Here is a 25738-nt window from a genome sequence, read left to right on the forward strand (position 1 = left end):
GCCTCTCTATCCCTGTTCTCCGTCTAACAGAGAACCATCTGCCCACGGCGGCCGTGTAGAGCGCAGCGTCCTGTGGGCACACAGGGAGCATCGTGACCCACAGGACGGCCGTGTCACAGACACTCACATTCGGGGTCATGTGTACCGAGGACGCTGGGCTTGTGAAGAATGGGCTTGACCGTGGGCGGCGGGGAGGCCGAGGATGCAGCCTCTGCGGGCCGGTTGCTCTCACCCAGCTGCTCCGCGGCTGGTCCAGAAGGTTTCATGCAGGACATGGACCGGGCGCCCCGGCCGGCCTCCCATAGCTGACGGGGCCCCTCTCTGTCCCCAGTAAGCGGCGCGAGGACAGCGAGCGCTCCATCTTCGTGCGGCTGCAGGAGGGCGGCTACCGGCTGAGGGAGGATGTCCTGTTCCACCTCTATGTGAGCACATCCCCCTGCGGAGACGCGCGGCTCCACTCGCCCTACGAGCTCACCACGGACCGTAAGCGCCCAGCTTTCTGCCTTTGTGTTCGAACAGCCCGATACTCTCCTCCCTGGTTGGTGTGTCCCGCTGTCCGCTCAGACACCGCCTGCTTGCCTGGGTGGCACGGCCCTGAGGGGCAGGCAAGCGCATCTGCAGCATCAGAATGGCATCCTCTAAAACCTTGGTCCAGTGGGCCCTCATCTCTGGGGACAGCGTAGCTGGAGACGTGACAGAGGCTCTCTAATTGCTGGGGCCCCGTCGCTGCAGCAGGTCAGGCAGCCTGTGGCCAGGACACAGAACACAGGCGGAAGCAGCACAGAGGCGGGCCACGTGGAGGTGGAGCTGACCCCAGGGCTGCGTCTGCCTCCGTCTGCACGTGGGGGAGGATAAAGACGTCTCCCCGGGCACCTGGCCTCTCCCACAAAGGGTGTGAAAACCCTGGGTGGGACCTGCCCTCTCGGGTATTTTAGGAGAGCTGGTGACCACAGACACAGTCACGTCCACCCAAGAGGTGACACCATGGTCCTGGGGGGAGGACACCGCAGTCTCTGTGCGGGTCTCATGGGGTCAGTGTCTCCCCAGGTGCCATTAGGAAACTCTGTTACTGACGCTACTTGTGTGCATTACACATGCTCGTATATACACACCACACACACAACTGCACACACACGCAGACACACGTGAACCCCTCCAGAAGCAGAATGAGGCAAATCTGATGAGGGTGGGGAAGTGGAGCATCTGTGTGTGATGAAGGGTCAGCCCCTGCTTAAGATGATGAGGCACCCATGGCGCGTTGTGCTCGGAGGGAACCTACAGCAGAAACAGACAACACAGTTACTGAAGGCGTGTTTGGGCCCTGACCCCCCACGGAAGGTCCACTTGTGTTCTAATTACCAAGGGAAGGAGCGATGAGCACTTTCTGAATGCCGGCTGCATCCCGGCTTGTGGTGAGTGCCTTCACCTAAGATAAGGACGTGCAGGGAAATCGCTCTCTTTAAAACCCTGCATGAATTTAACCTATTTCTCTAATACTCAGATTGTATGCGGGTCCAAAATAATGCCTTCTGCTTTTACCAATGTTCCTCCAAGTCCATCGCTTTCTGCTCTGGGGAATGGTTGGACAGAGTCCCCTGTAATAGGGTACCGGTAACATTTTCATTGCTGTCTCAGCACGGGCTGCCCTCCTGAACAGCACAGGCTGGTGGCTTATGAACTGCAGACATGGATTCCTCACGGTTCTGGGGGCTGGGAGTCCAAGATCAAGGTGCTGGTAGATTCGGTGTCTGGTGAGAACCCGTTTCCTTGTTCACAGACGGCGTCTTCTTGCTGTGTCCTCACCTGGAGGGAGGGGCAGGGAGCTGTGTGGGGTCTCTTTATAAGGACACTGATCCCATCCTGGGGGCTCCACCCTCATGACCTCATCACCTCCCAGAGGCCCCACCTCCTGACACCATCACCTTGGGGGTTAGGTGTCAACATACAGAATCTGGGGACACACACATTCAGACCATTACACTCACCTATGGAAAGTCAGTGGGAGAATCAAGTCAAACTGAGAGTCATGAAAGGGAACCTATTCAATGTCAGGGAACTTCCAGGGAGCTGCCCCAGGAGGAGAGCAGGCTGGGGGACCGGCAACGCGAGCAGAGGGCTTGGCCCCTCCAAAGGCCCCTGGGGTTGTGCAGAGTGTTCCTTCTGACCGCGCAGCCTGAGAGAGAGAGAGAGAGGAGAAAACATAAGAATTCATTTTCTCGGAGGCGCTCATCAGGCTGGATCTACGTGGTACTAATTCCCCACATGAAATTGTGAAATATGGTCCATTAGCTACTTGGAATTATCCTTCCATTTTCTCTCAGAAGACCCGGCATCATGGAGACCCAGCCAGGAGCCCTCCGGTTCCAGGAGGAAAAGTCCCACAGAACTCTGGGGAGGCCCTGATGCACCAGCTTCCTGCCGGCCGGAGTCGGGGTGGCTGAGTGAGGAAGGGGAGCCCGTCCCGCCCCGCCCCCCCGAGACTGCGCTCTCTGCCAGGGACGGTTCCAGGTCATCAGCCTCCCCGGCCTTAATTCCAACTTGCAAAGCTGGTGGTTTAGAAGAACAAGCAGATACGTTCTCAGAGCGCCCTGGGGTTCTCCTCCAGGCACAGATGTCTTTTACTTCGTGGTGTTTTAAGAAGTGGCAGGTGCAGGTAGAAGGGACCAAAAAAAGCGTTTTCCTCACATTTTTGCTGCAGATGTGCCTACAGAAATTAGAAGCTGCTCCTAGGTTATTTCAGCTGGTGTTTCTCCCCAGGGTTCCCACAGGGCCCCAAGCGGGCACCTGGTGGGTCTGTCCCTCAGACGGCCAGCAAGTGTCCTGCATCACCTTCCTTACTCATGGGCCAGGGCAAGAAACCCCGAATGCGTGCCGTCCCCCACGTGGAGGACCTTTCCAGGTGGCTCAGCCTTCTCCATTTGCCGAGGCACAAACGCCCCGGAATTGTTTTGTTTTAGAGAGAATTGGCTAATGTGGGGACGGGGTGACTCTGCTGGCGGCTCACTCTCAGGGCGCCTCCTTCGCTGGACCTCGGAGGAGGGGGTGTGGGTGATGGGGATCCTTAGGGGTCCCCTCCAGGACAGAGGTGACAGTGACAGGCCCCCTGGAGGCAGGGCCTGCCCAAGGGGCACTCCCGCCTCCTGCAAGCCACCCCTGCAGAAGCCCAGCCTCACTGCCCCACGGCCTCAGGGTCCACGCTCCTGAACAGGCCCAGGGCACCCGACCCTGAAGGTCACGGCAATGTCCTGGCGTTCACAGATGCAGAGCATGACATGCTCAATCCTCTCCCCAGAGGGGTCACAGCCGGGAGAAGCTCTGGCCCTGGACACCGAGGCCCCCAGCTTCTCACCCGCAGCTGCTCCAGGAGCCTCCCCTCCACCGGCCAGCATGGCCCCTGCCGGTCCTGGTCACTTTGGCTGGTTTGATTGTCACCCCTTGCTTGGTCTGCAGGAGCCGCTGTACATCTTTCTGCACACCCCAAGCCATGGTGCCAGGGGTCACCCCTCCCTCTCTCACACACAAGTACACACACGAGCACAAGCACACGGCACACACGCACAACAGATGCCTGACGTACGGGACCGCGGACACACCTGTTCAGTGATTAGGTCTAAGGGAAGTTCTCAACAGACCTGCCCAGATGGCCCCCTGTCCTTTAAGAGGGAAGGAAGGCAGAGTGAACCAAGTCTGACCCACCTGTGGCAGAGCCCCCCGCTGTCCACCAGGGACTCTGGCCTAAGCTGTCGCCACAGCCCTAAAGGTTCCATGAGTTGCAGTAGCCCCAGACCCCTGAGGCCCAGTTCAGGGGCTCTGCAGCTAAGGGACAATACACAACCCCACCCCCGGGGACGCCTGTGGCTCCAGAGATTCTAAAGTCCCTGGGGTTTTCTCCCCTCAAAAACATTCACCTGGACAGATCGTAGGTTCTCCCTTCCTAGAGTCCTTAGAAATGGACTCAGTGTCCGTTGGCCAAGATGCCTGTGAGGCGTACTGCCTGTGAGCAGGTGTGCACAGATTTGGCTGTTTCCAAACCCGACTTACCTACAACACTGCCAGGCAGTTTCTACAAATGCAGGCTCCTGTGCCCACTCTCCCAAGGTTCTGGCGCCTCGGGATGCAGTGGGTCTGAGGGTCCGTACTTTTAAAACTTCCCCAGTGATTCTGAGGATCAGCCATGTTCTGAGCCCCCGGGTTCAAAACCCCCTAACCTGTCTCCTGCCCAATTGGTTTCCTATCCTCTCCCACCGGAGGGCAGGCCTGCATGCAGACGGGGGACTGGTGGATCGTCTGCAAGGCCTGCAGACATGGGGGCAGTTCTGATCATAACCTAAATGAAGAGATTAATGAAAAGACCCGGGCTGGTCACAGTGGTTGGGTGACCGTTCTCCTTCCAACTCACCAACACTCTAATGCAAATTCCTCTTGCTTGGCAGGTTCTTTAAATAACCTAGAAAATTCAGTCCTTACTGCCATTTTAGAAGAGTTTAACAGCTTAGTTCAAATCTCCGATCTATCTCCCACAAGAAGCCATGAGAAATAGCATGATTACATCACACAGCTATCTTACAAGTGTGAACCGAATGCCTGTACGTCTGAGCCAGTTCTATTCTTTGTACATGACGGCAGCTCAAGAGATTGCTCCGAAATCCCGTAGGAAGTCAGGGAATCTAAAATACACTTCCTGACGCCCCGTCTTCATGTGACTACTGAGCTACAGAGCATGCAACACATGATAATATCCGTGCATTGCAGGGTCGGTGGATTTAAGTGGCTTCCTAACTCACATCGTCACTGTCACCATCCTCACCAGGTAGGACAAGAACACCCACGTGGCCACATGACAAATATTGTAGATGTCATTATTACAATAAATAGTAGACTACATCATGGGTATACCTTCTGGGATATATCTTTTGAAGCTTATTTGGGGTTTAAAAATATTGTCTTCTTTCCTATACTTTTTTCCCACTTATGGCTCTTTCTCTCCCCTGCACCACTGCAGCAACCATGCATCACATTTCAGATAGACCTTTGCTCCCTCAGTGGATTTCCTCAGTCGCCATCTGATTCTCTCCTGAAAATAGAATATTCACTTGAACAATTTTCTTAAGCATATTACCAGCTGCACTTTATCTTGACATCAGGGTCCGAAAGTAAGGGTTTTACGTGAACAGACACTACACTGAAGAGTCTCATGAGATGGAGTATCGGAATTAGCTGAGAACATTCTTATGGGTTTGGGAGCCTTTAGGTATCCACGCAGGCAGGGTCTTAATGCTCCACACTTCCACTGTCTAGGGCACACGACAAATCCACTGCAGATGATTTAAGGTCAGTTCCCTGCAGTTTCTGGTTGGATTGGCATTTCGTTCTGCTTGAAGTAGCAACTTCAACTCCCTCCTGCCTCTCGCAATTAGGCAAGAAAGAGCCAGGGTAAACGAGCTCTGCAAGATCGCGGCACTCAGAGCCGCTGGGACTGATCACACCGGTGGGGGAGCTGGAGGAGGCAGCCGAGACTCAACACCTCTGAAAATAAACACTCGTCAGGAGCATCTCATGCACCTGGCTCTTCAGGAAAAATTCATCTACCTGAAAACTTTAAGTTAACTCCTAGAAACCAGTTGTTACTCAAGCCAGCCCTCCGGGTTGTCATGGCCTTAACGGGCTACAAAGTCTGCTTCGGGGAAAGTTAGTTGCACAGAAGCACTGGGTAAGAATTCAGAAGAGCCTTACAATGTAATAGGTGACTTTCCAGGTCTGGAAAATGACACAATAGTTGAAACATTGAGAGAATGGTGAGGATACTATTGAATATAATTACCAGAAAGAGAGGGACAGCAAGTACCGTATTTCCTAAGAAAGTATTCCCACACAGAAGACTTTAGTTCCTAACATTGCGGTAAACTGTGGAAACTGTTAGCTACGCCGGCCCTCCTTTCCCTCAGTGCCACCTGCCACAGGAATTTGATGTGATAAAGACCTCACCTGGACGGTGTAAAAAGTCAGGTCAAACCAAAGTTTTACTCAAGTATTTTTGAGTCAGGTGAAATATTTTATGTTCAATTTATTATCATCACTATCATCATCTTTGTCATCATCATCATTGTCTCATCGTCACCACCACCATCATCACTGTCTCACCATCATCACCATTATTATCATCACCGTCACCATCATCATCACCATCATCACCATCCTCATCACCATTGTTATCATCACCATCAGCAGCAGCAGCATCACCAGCATCACCATCATCACCATTGTCACCGTCATCACCATCATCACCAGCAGCAGCAGCAGCATTGTCATCCGATTCCTAGTGCCATTTAAGTCTGCAAAGAAGAGATTCAGGCTCTACCTGGGGGGAGGGCTGGGCATCCCTTGGCTGTGCCCCTCCCTCCCCCAGGCTCAGTCTCTCAGCTTGGTTCTTCCTTCCATAGACGACTCATAGGCCAATCCAAGTTGGATCTCATCAAGGACCTGCTTAGTAGTATGGTCAATAAGCAATCTAAAACCTCTCAAAAATTTACTTTCTCCACAGAGTACAGCAATTTTCTTCCCAAGAGATGGCCTCTAGGCAGTATGAATACATAGTAAAGGAACTTCAGTTCTTAGAAAGCATGAGAAAATATACCGGAAATTACTTCAAGATCTGTAAGAGAAGGTGCCCATATAAACCCAAATGTTATTAATTATTTGGGCAATAATTTATATTAATAATTTACCCTCACTCCAGTGCAGATAAATGAAGGAGAAACACATTTTCACAAATTCTAAAACTTACATAGAAACCTTTGAAAGAAGGCATTTAGCGTTCATCCCACCGTCGTGTGTGTCAACGTTGGTGTTACTATGGTAGTTCATATATAATTTGTACACAAAGCAGTTAAGCATTTCTATAATACATTATAATCCTGACTAAATGTACAGAACCTTTTTTTGAAAAAGAAAAAAATAATAAATTTAATCTTCCTCTCGTTCAAGCTAGTTCTTCAGGTAACTGGTGTATATGGGTGTGGAGGTGACTCTGCAAAGCAAAGGCAAGAGAGCAGTAACAGGACATCGAGGCCCCCTACCAGGGGCCGGTCTTGGGGTGTAGCGGACGCCCCCTCACCGGGACTGTCGGCAGCAGCTCTGGGGTCCCAGGTCCCATCTCATTTAGTCCCTAAGCCTAGGAGGGAGGCACCACCACTACCCCATTTTCAGACGAACTAACTGTATCACAGTAGTTTTAAGTAGCTTTTCCAAGGCTACGCAGCTAGGAAACCATAGAGCCAGGACTAAAATCTAGACGAGGTTTGCAGCCCAGCAATTGGGCCGGATCCCACCAGCCGCCTGAGAACTAAGCATGGTTTTTACATGTGTTAATGGTTGGAAAGGGTGAGAAGAGCATCTCCTGACACATGAAGGTGACGTGGAACCCAAAAGTCGGTGTCTGTAAACGCAGCTCCTTCCCTGGCCCGTCTGTGCTGAGGGCTGGGCCGCAGGTCCAGTGGTCGGACCGAGACCAAACGGCTGCAGAGCCTCCGATGGTCACTGTCCAGCCTTTTGCTGTGACGCCGGCTGAGCCTGGACCAGAGGCTTTGCTGTGCCCCAGTTCCTCCCATGTCTCTACAAGTCCATCTGCCCGGCACTTACCTCCAAAGCTGCTTCCTCATCCTGAACACGGGCTGTGGCACCGGGGTCACTGGAGTTGCTTCCCAATGAGCTCCCCTCTTCTTCCCCTCCCCTCGGAGCCCCACCGTGACCACCCTGTGTCCCCCCCACCGTGTCCCCATCCCCCGTGTCTCATGCAGCTCTCGTCCCCTAGTGAGCAGCAGCAAGTACCCGGCCAGGAAGTCCCGGGGGCACCTGCGCACGAAGATCGAGTCCGGGGAGGGGACAGTGCCCGTGCGTGGCCCAGACGTGCAGACGTGGGACGGCGTCCTGCTGGGCGAGCAGCTGGTCACCATGTCCTGCACGGACAAGATCGCCAGGTAACGGCCCCTCTGTCCTCTGCGCGAGTGCCGCCCGGGTGTGTGTTTGGCGGGGGGGAGGGACAGGGACTGTGGTCCCAGAGCGGGGCCTGGCCGGGTGCTGAGGTGCACTCCAAGGTCCCGGACTCTGCCCCGTCGGCCCTGAACTCCACACCCGCCACGGGACGTGGCTGCCCGCTGCCCCACACACAGTTGTGCACCGGCCAGGCGCCTTCTGTACCATCACAGCCTCCCTGGAAAGCCGGACAGAGCTGTCAGAGAGGCAGGCGGGGCCGAGGAGAGGCAGACACCCAGGGACTCGGGAGCCAGGGCAGCGGGGACCCCAGCCCCGACCCCAACCCTGACCCGAGCCTGCATGCGGAGGGCCCGTGGCCCAGGTGCACTTGGTGCCTCTGTGAGGCTTCCTAGGCTACGGGGCAGGTAAAACCTCAGCCCTGGCAAACAGGGATCCGAAATCTCGAGGGAAATTACCAAACGGCTACAGGAGAAATAAGGCCTTTCACTCCCCTGGAGTGACTGCCCCCCGCCTGACTGCAATACAGCAAAGCACTGATTTCTGCATCAAAGAGAGCTGCCTGTAGTCGTCAACTAGCCCATCTTTCAGAAGGAAACGTACCCTCCTTTGTAATGTTTTCATCTATTCATGAAGTGGGGAGAAGCAGCAGTTTCCACCTTAACGGAAATTCTCTTGCTCTCCCAGGATCGCGTTGGGTCTCTAAATTAATTCTGACTCCTTAGCAAATGAAGTGAATGAATGATACAGAAGTTAAGTTTCACTGTCTCTAGGATCTTAAATGTCAATTGACAGAGAATTAAACTCGCTACAAAGCCCGGGTGATGTGGGACGTCAACAGTCCTGATGCTGAAAGCACGGCACCTCTGCACCGGTGCTGAATCGAATCTCGGAGACAGACTTTTAGGTGAAGTAGAAAAGGACAGCTTTATTGCTTTGCCAGGCAAAGAGGGACACAGCAGGCTCCTGCCTCGGAAAACTATGTGTCCCCACCCGGGAGGATCTGATGAGGGGTTTATAACAAGCCTTCAAGGGGGGGGGTGCTGATGAGATCAGGCCATGTGCAGGGTCTTAGGGGGTCGGGTTTCCTAACCTTGATGGGCTTCTCTGGCCCCTTTAATCTCACCTCAGGTGGTTTCTTGGCTACTCCTCTCTTGATTAGCAACTGTTCGAATTGCCCTTTGGCACCCAGGGAAGGTCACGGAGGCTGCAGTCTGTTCCCTAGAAACAAGAAATGGGGGACAGAAAGGCTTTCGTGCCCAGGAGCACATAGGCCCCCTGGTTTCATTCCCACCAGTGATGCTCTGTTTAACAAAGTCTACTTAGAAAGTACAGTCCACGTCATGTCCCTGGGCTGAGGAGGGTTCTAACTGCTTTTGAGGGGTGACATGCTGGGGACATTGTGATGCCCATGGCTCTGGGCAGGTGGGGGGCCGCCCCACATTCATCCAGGAGTTGATGCAGCTCATGGGTAGCCTGCCAGTCACCTGTCTAGTCCCCAAATCTGGTGGCCAGGTGAGTGGTGCCCAGACGGTAGGGAACACAATGGGGCAGGAGGGGCCCGGGGGGCATGGTACCAGGTCCCCTCCCCCCACTCAGTCCCCTGGGAGCCCAGCCCACCTTCCCAGGACTTTCCTCAGGTGTTCCCTGAACATTCTCCTCACTCTCCTCTGTCTCTGTCTCTCTCTCTGTCTCTGTCTCTCTGTCTCCCCTGCCCCACCCTCCTCCCTGAACAAGCCCACCATCTCTGCCTCTCTCCCTGCAACCCCCGTGATGCCCTCCCCCTCCTCGGCCTCCCCTCCCCCTGCACCCCATGTCCTGCACTGGAATCCTATTCACCCCCACCATCTGCTTCTGCGTCTAAGGTCTGACCCTCAGGGGATCGCTGGTGCCACCGTAAGGGGTGCGTGCGCGGGTTAGGGTCCCGTCTCCGCAGGTGGGCACCCATCCATCGCCCAACGGGAGGCGGGAGCAGAGACGTCCAGCTCTGCAGGGGGCCGAGCGAGGCTGGACTGGAGCGGAGATGGGGCAGGCGTGGGGTTTCCTTCGTGATGACGGCCGTGCTCAGAAACGCGGAGTCGGGGCAAGGTTTTTGTGGATGGGGCAGTGGAGGGGTGGCCCCTGACCATGCTGGACAGTGGGCAGGACTCACACAGGCTGAGCGGCTGGGTCAGACCTGGCCCAGGACCCAAGCATGTGGAAGGGGTCGACCCTATGGACGGAATCTCTGTGCAACGTTCCCACGAGTCCAGTGGTCAGAGTGGCCTCCCAGGGAAAAGGGCTGCGTTATGTGAATGTCATTATCATCAAACTCACTCCAAAGATCGTGGGAACCAGGCCCAGGCTGCCCCCCTCCCTAAACCGGGCACACAGCCGACAGAGTCTGCAAGCGCATGCAGGTCCCCAGGCTCCTGGGGGTACACCATGCTCAGCATCGTGTGGAAGCACACCTGGGGCGTCACCGGGAGGATGGAGAGTCTGACGGACCAGCACCAAAGCCAGGATGCCCAGCGCCACAGACTGGATGTGGGCAGGACACCCCAGCCGCAGAGAGAGCTTTCTCCCCCTTCCATGGAAAAAAATACCCGAAGCCGGAAGTGGGGATACACCAGCTACGTTTTTTCCCTTTAAAAATAATTCTGATGCTGACATAGCAGAAAACGAAATCTAATTTCTTCTCTTTGGAACAGAGTCGTTGGAATTCCCAGGAAAATTCTTGGGCCATGAAAGTCTTTTGAAAGTCAGATTTTTGGCCGAAAAGGAATTTTAGTTAAAGCCCTGGAGCGAAATACTATCTTGCAGATAAAAGCTGGTTCCGCTGCTCGAGGGAGAGTGGGTACCTCTCCCTTGGGTGAATGGCTTCCGTCCAAAACAGAACCAAACCTGAGACTCCGTGGCCACAAGATCCTAAATGCACCTAAGGCTACACGTTCTCATGCCTCCAGATAAAGGGAAAGTGTGATGGGACCATCCAGTCACACCGACTGGTGGAAACAGCCCACAGGGAGCGACATCACACATCTGAGGTTCCCCTCACCCCCCATTAAAACATAAGAGACAGTAAGAAACATTAGGAGACTTGGAAAGTAAAAAAGACGACCAGCCAGTATCCCAGCCGTCACCGAAAACAGCAGGCACCTTGGCTATAAACGCCTTAACCTTTTTCCTAAACACAGGCTTTTTCCTGTCATCAGGATTTTGCTGCTTCGGGCAGTTTGCTTACAGTCCATCACTGAACACTATGATCCTGGCTCCTTTCAAAGTCACGGGCATTGAATCCACGTGCAAGGCTGCGGGCACCTCCCTGCTGCTGGATCCCTGGGTGCTCACAAGTGGTTGCTCCGTGCATCATGTTTCCAGAAATATCTCTGTGCCGAAGCGTTTTTCCAGATCTCCGAGTACAGACTTAGGACATACTCCCCAGAGTGGGGTTACGGAGCCCAGGGTATGGGGTAAACAGAAGCAGTGGGATCTCCTACTGCCCCATAGCAGGCGGCATGGGCCCAACAGTGGCCCCAAAGATATCCTTGTCCCCAGACCCTAAACCCGTGAGTGTGGCCTTACCAGGCAGGATTAAGCTAAGGATGTTGAGAGAAGGTGGCCTCTTAATGCAGCTAGTGTATCCTCGTGAGTGAGGCCTTGGGGACCTGGGGACAGACGCCCAGAGCAGGTGCACAGGGGAGGCCACAGAGACAGAGGCGGGGCCCAGAGGACGCATCCACAAACCTCTGAGCGCCAGGTGAGCGAGGCCTGGGGGTGGGGTCTCCCCGGTGCCCCCGGGCTGCCACACCTTCACCTAAGACCTCTGCCTCCAGGACCATGAGTAAATTTCCGATGTTTTAAGCGCTTCCCCACCCACCTCACCCCCTGCCCCGGGAAACCAATATAACCAGGTAAGAGACACCACTCACTTGGCTCAACTCATGTGGTCTTTGCAAAATGACAGAACCAAAGTCATAGTGAAATCTATTCCTAAAATGCCACTGCTCATACCAGGCTGGTGCAGACCCAGGGAAACTGCAGAATGTGGGTTGTTTCACCAGGTCCAGGAAATTCGACCTTCAACCCACGAGTTAAGGTTGGAGGCGCAACAAAGGGTTGGATTTTCCTGCAGCTCAGAGATAAAACAGACCAAGCCCTGCGCCTCTGTGAGCCCAGGACAGATGACAAGTGTCACCATGAGGCCCGTGTTCCCATGGACGTGGCCTGGCTTTCTGGACGTAAGAAGCCGATCTGAACAGTCACTAACAGGAAACACCGGCCACCTGAAAGGACAGGCGAACCAGGGAGGGGTTTTTGCTCTAAGAATCGAGAGGCAAGTAGCATATAAAAATCTAAATCTTCTGGAACTAATGTTCCTTTAGATATGGTTTCTAATTTTAAGCACCAGAGCTTGATTATCGATTGCAATGTGTTTTTAAATGAACAGATTAAAACTTTCTCCATAAAAATGAACTGTCAAGAATTACGGATGCTCTCTGGGAACCGAGGCCCCATCTGACTGCCCGCACTGAGATCTCAGGCTGCAAGAGTCCCCCCCCTCTGAGAGTGGGGACCTGGCTCTGCGCCCAGCCCACCTGGCAGCCGGATGGTGTTACCTACAGCTCTGCTGAAATCAGGAGGGAATGTGTTCATGCTTCCAATCTCCAAATACGGGTCATTTTAAAACCACTGCTCTTACTAAATGCCCAGCCCCAAATGTTCCCAGCTTGGTGTAATAACCACTGCTCTTCCTTTACAGAAGACCGTGGTCACCTTACCGCAGCCTTTAGGGGAAAGTTCACCCCATCTCCAGTGGTGAAGGTACAACCGTGTATCTCAGATTGGGACTCGAACCTCACCAAAACCCATAGTCTTTTAACCGAGATCACACACCTGGTTTCAGGATTTAACGAAGCTCAGGTTCTTGAAGTCTCATCACAGAAAGCATTCAGTGATAGACAAAGTGATAGGTAACAAGTGGGTTTATTTAGAGAGAAACACACTCCACAGAGTGTGGGCCATCTCAGAAGGTGAGAAAGGCACCAGGGTATGGGGCTGTCAGTTTTTACAGGGGTGGGTCATTTCATAGGCTAATGAGTGGGAGGAGTATTCCGGCTATTTTGGAGAAGGGGCGGGGATTTCCCAAAATTGGGCCACCACCCACTTTGTGACCCTTATGGTCTGGCGTTGGAACTGTCCTGGCGCCTGTGGGTGTGTCATTTAGTTTGCTGATGTGTTACAGTGAGCATATACTGAGGCTCAAGGTCTAGTGGAAGTCGACTTGTCTGCCATCTTGGACCCATTTGGTTCTAATCAGTTTATGTCATGTCCTTGGGCTATGTCATTCTTTTAAAAGTTGTGCCCTGCCCCTCTCCCTCCTGTTTCAAAGGTAGTGAGTGATAAACTCAGGAATATTTGCCCAACATAAGCGTGGTAACAGTGATGACACTCCCACATCTGCTGCCTCTGCTACTCCTGCAACAATGCTGAGACAGGGACACAGATCTGAGGTAGCAGCCATCCCTTGTCCAGCCCCCAGGACACTGCAAAGGGCTGAGAAGCTGCAAAACAAACTAGAAATTAGGTGACCAGGAGACATCATGAACATTGAGGGAAAGCAGAAGAGGGGCTAAGTGACAACAAAAGACACGGAGGTCACCTGGACCCGGTAGACTGACTCCCAAGTCCATGCTGCCTGCTTTGTGCATCACCCTCTCACAATGGAACTGCCTGGCACGCTGGGAACGCTGATGCCCGCTGCACCCAGGCCAGTTCCATCCTGGCCTTGGGAGTCCTAGCAGCAGGAGGCTCCCGAAGCCCCCCAGACGAGCCCAGGGTGCATGGCGTTGTACCCACAGCCGTGCCTCAGCCTGAGTCACCCAGGTGCACCGTGACCTTTCTCAGGGGGTGTGACTGTGCCTCCAGGTCACGAGCAAACCTGCCCACGGACAAGGAGGGAAGTGAAGTAAGGATGGATTTGGTGATGTTCAGACCTCACTGTCCTGTTGGACCCGCACCTCCTCCCGGCGGCCGTGCCTCGGGGGTGAAAACGGCAGACAGGGACCCCGACCACCCACAGTCCCTGCACCCATGCCCGCGGTTATCGGTCTCACGCCCCGGGCGCACAGGCCCGGCAGGTCTTGGGTGGGGCCCATCCTGGGACAGTCCCTGTCAGTCCTCGAGGTACAGAGATTGTCTCTCAGTTAAAGAAAACAGCCTTTTTCCAAGATCTCTCCCCCACTTATCTTTGGTATTTCAGTGATTGACAAACAGACAAAAATATATTTATTTAGGGATTATCTATATTGAAAACTAGACCTGGGACTTTTTTCTCTGTCAACACTGCAGTCATGTCAGCTGTTTGTATAAAAGGAGAGGCACTTTTCCGTTCAATCCGGAATGCTGAAAACTCTCCAGTTCGTATTCAGGGCGACATTTGGTTTTATTGATGGTGTTGGCTGAATAAGTTAAACTCGTACAGCCAGGCAAGGAGAAGGCTGATTGTCTCTTTATTGTAAAGGTTATTATGAGGAGACCAGATATAGAATTTGTTTGTCTTTAGACTTTCCTGCAGAGTCAGAGCCATTCAGATGCGTTCCAGAAGTTTTGCTCAAAGCCAGTGCATGGACAGCCGGAAGCACAGGAATGTCCCCTCTGTAATACTCATCTCATCATTAGAGAAAGGGCTTTGTTATCGATGGGGAATGTCCATTCCCACGCTTCTCATGCCTCCAGAAATGTGCTCCCCTTCAACACTTTTGGACACTTACTCTTTGGGAAAATCACACATTAGATCCCAAGGGCAATTCTCCACTCCTTTCTGAGAGACAGGATGTGACTTACAGAAATGACCACAATTATTTTTTTAAGTGAAGTTATGCAAATCTGATAGACTAAAGTAAACGTTTCATAAAACCAATGACTGTTTAAATTGTAGGACTAAACTGTTTGTATATAAATATTACCTTTTATATTCCACTTGAGTTTTATGTGGGTGAGCACATTACTTTAATGACCCACACTTAACGGAGGGGGAGCCGTTCCTCAATCCTCGCCAGCCAGATGGCTGCCTCTTCTTGCATGAGATTAGAAGATGTTTCTCACTCACCTCAATGCTTCTGAGGCAAATTAATATCGCCAGCTAAATTGCTTGTGTTTTTGGAATAAAATTTAAAGAGAATTTTTTAAGGCAATTGGTGTCACAGGTTCTCAGAGCAGACTGCTCTCTAGGTAGGCCTGCTGGTTTGAGCACTCGGTAATTAATGGAAAGAATTCTGTGTTAATTGACTGCTTCGGGAAAGGGAAATAGAATGACTCCTTATTAATCATGAAAGGAAATGTACGGCATGGAAGCACCACAGTAATTGCTCTAACCGTGGAGAGATGTTAATTAATGAAAAGAATAATGATGTAAGAAATTAACTGCATAATGCTTGTGCTGATGGAGGCTGGATTTTAAGCATGTGGAAACCACAAAATGTTGCCTTAAATAACAGATACACGGAAAGTTGTTCCACTCAAACTTACAGGGAAATGTCTGACGAGGCTCCTGTCACCTTTGCTGGCAGAAGCAAACACTCACCCAGAGCCTCATTTATGTCAAGGACCACGGCCTCGTCCTCTGATCGGGGCTCCTGAAGTCAAATCACCCCCAGAGCCAAACAAGGTCGTTCATGTCACCACAGCAGGTCCCGCCCACTGCTGAGTTTGACAAAGGGGTGGGGAGGGAGAGTATTTTCCCCTAAACTGCAGTCAATTCAATTTCTGATATTTCCCAGGGAACATAAAGAAAAATTGCAATTCACTTTGGAGACAGAGGGTCTTTTTTATTTTTTATTTTTTTGCGGTACACAGGCCTCTCACTGCCGTGGCCTCTCCCGTCGTGGAGCACAGGCTCCAGACGCGCAGGCCCAGCGGCCATGGCTCACGGGCCCAGCGGCCATGGCTCACGGGCCCAGCTGCTCCGCGGCACGCGGGATCCCCCCGGACCGGGGCACGAACCCGCGTCCCCTGCATCGGCAGGCGGTCTCCCAACCACTGCACCACCAGGGAAGCCCAGAGGGTCATTTTTTAAATCTGACTTTAAGTCCCTGAGAGAATATGTAGCTTCCCCTTCACCCAACAACTCATTTTCCAGGAAAAGGATCCACGTTTATTCACACGCAGACCCACCGACACCCGTCCCCCTGAGGGCAGAGAGGGGCTCGGGGTCACCAGGGGTCACGAGGCCAAAGCCATGCCCGGTCCAGTGTGCTGCGAGCCCCAGGCCAGCTCCCCCAACCCCCCACCGCCAGCTGCACGATGGGGACAGTGACGCCTCGGGGACAACGGCGCAGAAAGGCCCCCCGTCCTCCCCCAGGTGAGGCCAGTGAGCCAGGGCGCTGACGCCCCTCTCCCCCCCAGGTGGAACGTGCTGGGGCTGCAGGGTGCGCTGCTCTGCCACTTCATCGAGCCTGTGTACCTGCACAGCATCGTGGTGGGGAGCCTGCACCACACCGGCCACCTCTCCCGGGTCATGAGCCACAGGACCGAGGACATCGGCCAGCTGCCCACCTCGTACCGGCACAACCGGCCCCTCCTCAGCGGTAAGAACAGGTCCTCAAACGCACACACCCCTCCGTCCACAGGCCCTGAGGCCCCCAGGGCAGGCTCTCCCAGTCTGGCCCGTGGCCATTTAAGACTCAGCGAGCAGAACTGCAGAGATCGGATACTTGAAAGGTCAGCCGGGTGCGGAGCATCTCCGGACGACGTTCCAGAGTGAAGGTGTAACAGGATGAGCCCCTCAGACATCACAGTGTCACTTTCAGGGCAGTGTCTGCGGTGCCCAGAGAAATCCAGGCAAAAAACACACGTGTCCAACAGGGCAGGGGGGACCCAGGGCCATAGGTCGCCCCCACCTGATCCAGGAGCAAATTCCTGAATGTTCCCCCAGCACCAAACCTGGGAGGGGGATGCTGCCCCCAGGCCGCCAGGGCCAGCCTGGGGTCGTGAGGACCAGAAGTCACACAGCCGTGAGCCCCTCTGGCGGCAGCTGACCTCTCAGCTCAGCGGAAGGGGGCATTGGGGAGGTAGCCCCACCCACTGTGACCCCCGTAATTAACCCGGTAATCCACCGCGGCTCCCTCCTGGGCGGTGCCTTGTCTCTGAAGGGGCTGCAAGCCGTGATCTGCGGTGGGGGGCCCTGGGTGGTGGGCATGTGCAGACCCACAGCAATTGGCCAGTCCGGGGCTTAGACCAGATCCCCCGGAAGAGGAGAGAGAAGGTCAAAGAGCCAGTCAACGGTTGTGGTAAGAGTCAGGCCTAAGGGTTACTCCCAGGACCCTAAGGTTGTTCTCAGAAAACCAGGGGCAACGATGGTGCCCACGGGGTGGCGGGAACTCGCGGGGACAGCTCTCAGCCAGGCCAGCCCCCAAGAGAGCACACCTCCCCACTCCCTCAACCCTCCCACGAGCGTCACCAGCCAAGGGCAGCATCACGGACCCCAAAGCTCAGACAGGGCGGAAGAGGATGCTCCCAGTGGGGCTGGGACCACCCAGGGCTCAGTGGCTATGCCCCAGGTTTCTTTACACACCAGAACCTGTTCCTAAAATCTAAGACTCTCTGCCAAATCCGGGGACCATGTCAGATTCCAGGGGCTCCCAGCGTCCAGGGAGGGGACTCAGCAAACTACAGCGAGGCCATGGGAGCAGGGGTCGTGTGCCCATCCAGGACCACTGCCCCACCTTCCCTTCCCGTGACTCGGGCCGACTTGTCGCGGAGGGGGTTCCCTCACCCCCGTCCTCGCCATGAACGGTGCCTTCGGATCTGACCCAAAGCTGTGCCCATGGCTGTGGTGCCCTGCGGCCTGAGCCCGGCAGGTGATGGCCACGTACAGCCTGTGGGTGGTTCTCCTGGGGAGTGGGTGCCCAGAGAGGCCTGATCTGCACGGTGCAGCTACTCACCCTCCACGAGTCCCCCCCAGAGAACGGCTCCACCATTCAGGGAAGGGACCTAACTAAACCCAGCAGCCACCCCCGTCAACGTCAAGATGAGGCACACACCCTGTCACACCAACCACGACAGCTGCTGTCACCTCCATTTATAAATGTGGAAATAGACTCACAGGAATTTAAGTGTGAAGATGCTCTATTTATCAACATGGAGCAAGGATTTGAACCCCGTTTAACCAGAAGGCCAAGTTCTCCCGACACACCCACTGTGACCCGTGGCAATGGCACAGTTTCTTAACCACACAAGAATTAACAACACAAACAAGACCAGCTGAAGAGGTGGTGCCATCCACCTCGTAGGAGCTGGGGATGGGAGCCTGAGACCCACGCCCGTCTCCAAGGGGCTCAGTCCTGACTCACCATCGTCAGGTGAGGGATGGGAAGGCTTGCCTCAAATTCAATGTCTATGAAACCAGAGTCATTTTCTAAACGGTCAATAATTTCAGTAATTCTGATAAAATATCACTTTGGGCCCGGTTTCAATGTCTTTCTTTCACTTTCCCTTTTCTTCTTTCTCCTGTTCTTTCTTAAAATGTTGAAGATTAATGACTTCCTGTGGTTGAGCAGCAGAAACAGCTCTGCAGTGGCCCCCAAAGACCTAGAATTCCTGGTGTGGAGCTAAAAGCAAATGTTCAGTTCTTGGGTGTCTAAGTTAAATTTAATTTCCATCTATGTTGATGAGTCAGGTGACAACTTTTCCATGTGTCCAGCTCCTTGGGTTGCCACTTGCTTCCCAGCACCAGGCTCTGCTTCCCCGTGAGATGTTGCTGGGGCCCCTGGGCCCACCCACCCAGGGCCCTGAGAGGCCCCATGCTGCCATCCAGTCTGCCCACTGGGGAACAGGAGGCTGGGAAGGGGCAGAGTGTGGATATGGGAGCAGCTGCTCAGGGGGCTGGATCCAGGGAAGGGATCAGGAGGGGGGGGTTGGGGGGGTCCAGGCTGAACATCCTGCAGCACTGTGGCCGTGAACACACATGAGACCAAGGTCCTTCTCTGCGTGACCCCAGTGGAAGCCGGGGTTGGGGGTGGAGCCAGCCCGTCAGCTGCGCAGGGAGCCAGGGGGCATGGAGGGCATATGGCCGAGGCCCCGGGGTCAGTGCCCCTCCTCCCAGGCCACCATCCTGCATGGTTTAGCATCCTTGGTGGCCCCAGGACTCAGAAAGACCCACTCCCGGTTTAACGCTCTGTGGTCCTGAAATTCAAACCAGGGCCCAGTTTCCAGTCCCCGCTGGGCTCCAGTCACCCTGCCAGGCCGGTGCCTTGCACCCTCAGAGCTCACTTGTTTTCACTCCATTTCGTATCTCGTCAGCCGGACTGTGACCCTGGCGTCTGCCCTGTGGGGAGCGGGCAGGCAGCAGATGCCCCGTAAACGCACGCTCTCAGCTGGCCTTTATGCGGCCCCATCTGTTCACCAGTCCACGCGACGAACATCCAGAGAAAGGGGGAAACGTGGGCAGAGTGTTATTACAGGACAGCCTTGCATTTAAAATCCTTCGAATCCAAGCCCCAGCGATGGCGCTCGGGCCGGCCGTCCACCCCGTCCCACCAGCGTGGGAGCCGTTTCCCGCCCGCCCGGCCAGCAGCGCTCACGCCCGGCGCCCCGTCTCTCCCGGCAGGAGTGAGTCAGGCCGAGGCACGGCAGCCTGGGAAGTCACCCCACTTCAGCGTGAACTGGGTGGTGGGCACGGCGGACGTGGAGGTCATCGACGCCACCACTGGGAAGCGGAGCTGCGGCCGCTCGTCCAGGCTCTGCAAGCACAGGCTCTCGGCCCGGTGGGCGCGGCTCTACGGCAAGGTCAGTGGGGCTGGACATGGGTGGGGCCCAGGGAGCGGCCGCTTGGGCAGAGCCAGGGTGACACGGGACACGCAAACCAGCCCCCGTGTCCCTGCCCACCCCCCGCCAACCCCAGGTGTGCCCCTCCTAGTGGGACCCCTGACCTGCAGCAGGGTCTCATGCTGTGGCCCCAGAAATAGGTGGAAAGGGGCTCACTGGTGAACAGCTGTGGCCAGTGCAGCCCGTGAGAAAGTCCATAGAAACTTCAGAGTCCATGTAATTCCAGTCCAGACAGAAGGAAATGGATGCCCAGAAAAGTTAGGTGTTCCCCCAATTAAACGGCTGTGAGCGTCAGGGACGGACTGGCCGGCCAGTAGCCGGTGCCGCCCCCCACCGACCACTTCCCCCGCTCACCACACGCCCGACCCTGGCGCATGGGTGGTGAAGCCAGGCCGGGTCCTGCCCCGCTGGACACGGGGTCCAGTCCCGGTCCTCCCGGTGGGCTAGCAGGCGACTCCGCCTGGGACGCTGCCTTCATTCCCACGGCCCCCTCGGCCTCACCACCCACGCCGATTTGAGCCCCTAATCTTCCTCGAAAAAGAAAAAAATTATGCACAGCTTGTGCTGTTAATAGCAGACAAGTTCTGTGTTTATATTTTTCATTAATCACTCACACTTCTTGTGAAGCAAAGCCTCCCTAATTTCTACTGTTACTCTTTCTTTTTTTGGAATTTTATATGAAATTTTATTTATCAATAGATCAAATTAGAGAGAATAGATATTTTTCTTTGTTACTGAGGCATAATTGACATATGAACAGTGTATATATTTAAGGGGCATCACTGGATATTTTGATATGTTGTGAAATGACCCCAGAATTGCACTGATTGACTCACGCAGCCCCTCCCATCCTCCGTGTGGTGAGAGGACTTAACCTGAGATCCACCCTCTTGGCAAACTCCAAGCCCACGTGATGATCTCGCTGCTTTTCTGTTTAAAGGAAGAGAGAAGGAAAAGTGACCGGCAGGCCAGTGCCTGCTTGCCAGGCTTGAGCGGTCCTGCTGGTCGGGGCCCGTTCCCGGCGAGGGCTCACCCGTCCTCTCTCGTTCTGCCCCACAGCTGAGCACACGGATCCCAAGCCACGGAGACACGCCGTCCATGTACTGTGAGGCCAAGCTGGGGGCACGCACCTACCAGGCTGTCAAACAGCAGCTGTTCAGAGCATTCCAGAAGGCTGGCCTGGGCACCTGGGTGAGGAAGCCGCCGGAGCAAGACCAGTTCCTACTAATGCTATGAGGCCCCGGGCCGGCCCTGCGCAGCGGGCGAAGCCGTGTGTGGGTGTGGCGTGCCCTGACGGTGCTGATCTGTGCTGTGCATTCGTTTTCCTTTGGTGTTCAGAAACACACGCGTGTCTGAAGCTCAGATGAGCAACTAGCCTTGCGTTAGGGACATGCTGCTTCTCCGACGGCTGCTCCCAAGATGCCAGGACCGAGATCGCCCACCACACCTGCCTACGCACAAACAGCTCTCGCTCCTCCTTGTGCCCAAGGGAATTTCCATTTGGGCCAGAGGGTCTGAGTGGATGCCTTGAAAAGCAGTGCCGAGGCTTGGCCGGTGAGAACCAACGAGGCCCATCCCCGACGCTTCCCTCCCCGCCACGCACCTCCTGAGCGAGGGGTTCCCACGAGCACAGCGTGTGTGAGACTTCAGGATAAGCCACAAGTGAAGAGAAAAGCCATGGGCTCCTCCCCAAAGAAGCCAGTAAGGATGAGCTATCATGTTCATTACTATTTTTTTCACTCCACCTCCTTTCAAAATGATTTGAGACACATGATATTAAAGAACCCCTAAAAGAGGACCAGAGAGTGAGACCATTCTTGCAGAGAGCAAAGGAACAGTTTCCAAAGCACCCGGGGGCCAAGATTTAGGGCGTGAAGAAACCACCGCTACACGTCCTGGTGACGAGGGTCCCAGATGCGCAGCCCCGGGCCCCACGCCCATGGCTTGACGCAGCTGCTTCCCTGGCAGATGACGACCCGACCACCTGGACAAGGTCTGAGCTGATAGGGTCCCCCCCCCGCCAGGGAATCAATCAGGAAACCAAGTCCCAGACCAAGTCCTGCCTTTTTAACTGAGTTTTATCAGAAAGCAAGCACAGAAACTCACAGAACTGTCCCCTTAGGCCTGAGGGGCCTCCAGCTCTCTCATCTCGGTTCTCTGATCTCCATCCTGAACAATAAAAAAATTCACTTAAAGCAGCTGCCGAAGTGCAAGAGGCAGAATTCTGCCCCCTTTAGGTTCCCCCGAGCACACGGGGCGTCCGGGGTTGAGTGAGGGGCGGGGTCCTGACCCCCTGTCCACGCAGGAGGGTGGCGCCCCCGTGACATCTCGAGTCCATCATATGCCTTGAATTGTTTCACCGCCGAGGACTCATTTCTGGCTGCATCATGCCGGTTAACCAGCCTCTCGTTCCTCCATCTAAAAGATCCGCATCTGAGATTCATCGTCCAGAATATAAATAGCAAAGCTCTGTAGCAGCCTGGGCACCTCACTTAACCCAAGAAAGGCAAGTGCAGCATCACAAAGCTCTCATAACAACGGGGCAAAAGCAAAACAAAGTGAGTTGTAGGTATTGTCGCAAGAGAACAAGAAGTAGAGATACTAAGTATGGAGAGAGAAACTTTTCCTGGGATTTAATATAAAGTCAAACTTACTCAAGTTCTTTTATAAGAGAAAACGGACCGGGTATTTGACAACTTCTCCAGCATAAAGTTTCAAGAGAGATGAAAATGGTTTTGCAAATAGATGACTCGTATTAATCTTTCATACAAATTGAGGAAATAAAATCTTAATTCAGTACAAAAGCTAGGATCAAAAGGCCAGTTTATGTTAGTGTCTGATCATTTGACATGGCATCAGGACAAAGCTCAGAGAACCAGAGGCCTCAGGGCTGGTTGTGACTCAGACACTCTGAGCCCCGTCTCTGGAGCCCTGCTCTGAAAGCGGGAGGCACAGTCCAGTCCTGGCTGGAATCTGTGACCAGAAGCTCAGCTCACAGCACTCTGAGCTGTTGCTTGGAGACGTGGTCCATGCTTTGTATGAACGAGCTCCTAATACAGGGAGCAGACGGCAGGGAAGATGTGGGGGAGCCGACCCACAAAGGGGCACAGAGGGCACTGCCCACGGGACCTGGTTCTAGGGGCTTGAAAGGCGCCCACCCACCCACGATGAGCACCCCACAGGGTTCGAGGCACTGGCTCTCCAGAACCACACAGACTTCCTCATGTATAAACATCTGCTCCTGGAGAAAGCCACCCCTAGGGCCCTGGCACCCATTAGCACCGGCGTGGGGACTTGTCTGTCGGGTCAGGAGGGCACTTCTCGGAGGGAGAGATGGATGAGAGAAGAGTCCCTAGGGCAGCAAGAAGTCCACTTCAGGGCCTGAAGCTTTGCCACGAGTGAGTGGGAAACAGAGAGGGAGCTAGGGACGAGGGACCCCGGGCTCCGGGCACAGGCGGGTGGGGACGGGACAGGAGGGCTGGGACGGCCAGAGGCCAGAGGAGAGGACTCCAGGCTCGAACCCGGCACCAGGGTAGCTGGAGGGCTTGGCTCAGGTCAGCCCGAAGCCCAGAGGTGCATCTCCCTTTGCTCCAGGCCCCCGGGAGCACCAGCACCACTTATGCAGGTCCACCTGCATCTTTCGATTAGAAAAATTAGGGGAATTCGAGTCCAGAGGAGCCCGCACACCTCCCCACCTGGGTCTCTGTGAGGAGAACAAACACTTGAGTCACCCTGAAATCAGGACGGAGCCAACAAAAGGGCCCCTCACCTGCCGAACCTGCCTCGACCACCATCCTGTGTCTCCGTGATTCACACTTGCCCTGTTCCGTGTTCATATCCACCCTCCCACAATCTGCCCTCCCACTAACATCCAAATAAAGTCGGCAGCACCTCCATCTGCCTCCCAAGCCCACACCACTTCCGATCAGGGAGAAAAACGTAAGCAACGTACAGCTCCCAGCCTGGTCCTCCTGGCAGGACCCAGCCCTAGAGGGTCAGGAGGTCGGTGGCTCCGCTTGTCCCCTCCCAGCACGTGATCCCACAACGTGTGATAGCAAGTTACTGGATTTAGGATTATCTTTGGGTTTTGTTTTTGCTGAGCAAATGATTTGTGGGTCTATTTTGCAGATCTATAACTGTTGTTTCCTTTTTGTTCCTTTCTAAGTCTGTATGTACCCATCTGGCCACTACAGTGTCTGATGTCCGCTGTTCCTCAGAAATGTTGACTTGAGTTGCTTTTCAAGGAAACACAGCTCATATTTTTCCCACATAATTTTTTTCACAGAACTCTGTTCTTATCAATAAAGTTAAATGTTTTCTTTCTTTCTTTCTTTTTTTCTTTGGTATAGTGTTTATCACGTCTGGAGAGCCATAAATAGTAAATACACGGTGTATCAATGCCCAGAATATTTTGATGAAATCCTATTTTTAGATTAAAAATTTCAAGATGTGTCTATAATATCTTGTTTAAAAAAATTTAAAAAGACATTTGAAACTTAAAGTAGACATTTTTAATTTAGAGAAACTTCTATACCCATTTTTCAAGAAGCCATTCTAATGAAATCATCGAATTGGTCCAAAATACAATAAATAGCACTTTCTAATAAGACCAAAGGAAAGTTAGGAAAATCTCTGTTTATGTACCACGATTCGATGGCTGTGACGTCTTTTGGCAGAAGCCTCGTTAACACCCAGCAAAGCCCGGTGAACCCTGGCTGGTTTCCCTACAGCCCTCCCCATCCAGGAGCAGGGACCCACCGCCCCGCGCATGTCGAAAGGCTGTCCCAGCTGAGTCCTTGCGGGGGTCAGGGGTGGGGTGAAATACCGAAAGCTCCGTGATTCAGGAGGGACAGACCCGCGCTCCGAGGCCCCTCCGGGCACAGTGACGGGCACTCGCGGGGAGGGCGGTGGGGACGTCACGGCTGCCAGGTATCCGCCGCTGTCCGCGGTGCTGACTCACCCCCAGCTGCAGCACGGCTGCTTCTGGGAACGCGGGGACACTGCCGGCTCCTGACAAGACTCCCCCACAAATTCTGAATCAGATCAAGTAAAGGATGGCGGAGGGGTGACGGGATGAGGAAGCGGAAACAAGAGACAGAGGAAGCAGCCATCGAGGGACGGCTCTGGAAAACCACAGCGATGGGGCCACTGCCACCACGGCCCCAACCTACCTCTTCTCCCTCTTCTTTCTCGCATTTCCTCTCCCTGCCCTTCCTCCTCCTTTTTTTCTTGGCTGACTCCCCATCCTAAACCCCTGGCTCCCGGTACAACCGAGCGTTAAGTCTCAGGCCCGTGTCCACCCCTGAGGCCCACTTCACTGACCTGAGGTCAGGTCTTTGCTCAGAACGAAGAGGTCCTGGCGTGTTCCTGTGACTTCTTGTCCAGAGGGACCTACCAGTCCCTTCAGCCCCCTGGAGCCTGTCCACCAAAAGGGACACTGATGCCACAGCTCTAGAAATTTAGACCAAAAAATATCACTCCTGCAGCGACATGCAGGCAGCATCAATCCCTGGGGAAGGAAATACCTAGTTCTCAACTCATTTCAGAATCAAAGCTGGAGAGATGAAATATCCTCTCAAGATAAAGACAAATGATCTGGATTCTAGGGCCTCTTTTTACACAGGCACTAGATTTCTATCACTCTGCCGTGTAAGCATCAGTAAAAAAGGGAGGAAAAAAAAAAAACTTGCCCAACAGTACCCAGTTAATTTTCAGCATTTTTTAAGCAAAATGAACTTAATAAATAGTACTTAAGTGAAGGTATGTACATGAAAAGCATGATTGAATGGCAATATTGTACCAATCGATGTACATTTGTAATATTTGTAAAACAAAAATCCAAAACCTTAAAATATGAATTTACACATGTTAATTTACCTCTAAGTTCTGTAAATTGCACTTCAGTGAAATCTGAGAAGTGAATGTTTCTGTTAAGCGAATAAAA

General features: G+C 53.8%; 1 protein-coding gene across 1 annotated transcript in view; it reads left to right on the forward strand.

The window, feature by feature from the left end:
- Nucleotides 1-24117, forward strand: part of ADARB2 (adenosine deaminase RNA specific B2 (inactive)) — a 364795-nt gene extending 340678 nt beyond the window's left edge. The window contains exons 6-10 of the mRNA XM_004278379.3: nt 332-483; nt 7811-7976; nt 16375-16556; nt 19577-19755; nt 20854-24117. Coding sequence (XP_004278427.1) covers nt 332-483; nt 7811-7976; nt 16375-16556; nt 19577-19755; nt 20854-21030 — 856 coding nt within the window. The 3' untranslated portion in view covers nt 21031-24117. The remainder of the gene's footprint in view (nt 1-331; nt 484-7810; nt 7977-16374; nt 16557-19576; nt 19756-20853) is intronic.
- The last annotated feature ends 1621 nt before the right edge of the window (nt 24118-25738 follow it).

Source organism: Orcinus orca, chromosome 2, assembly GCF_937001465.1.
Source record: "Orcinus orca chromosome 2, mOrcOrc1.1, whole genome shotgun sequence".
Lineage (NCBI taxonomy): Eukaryota > Metazoa > Chordata > Mammalia > Artiodactyla > Delphinidae > Orcinus > Orcinus orca.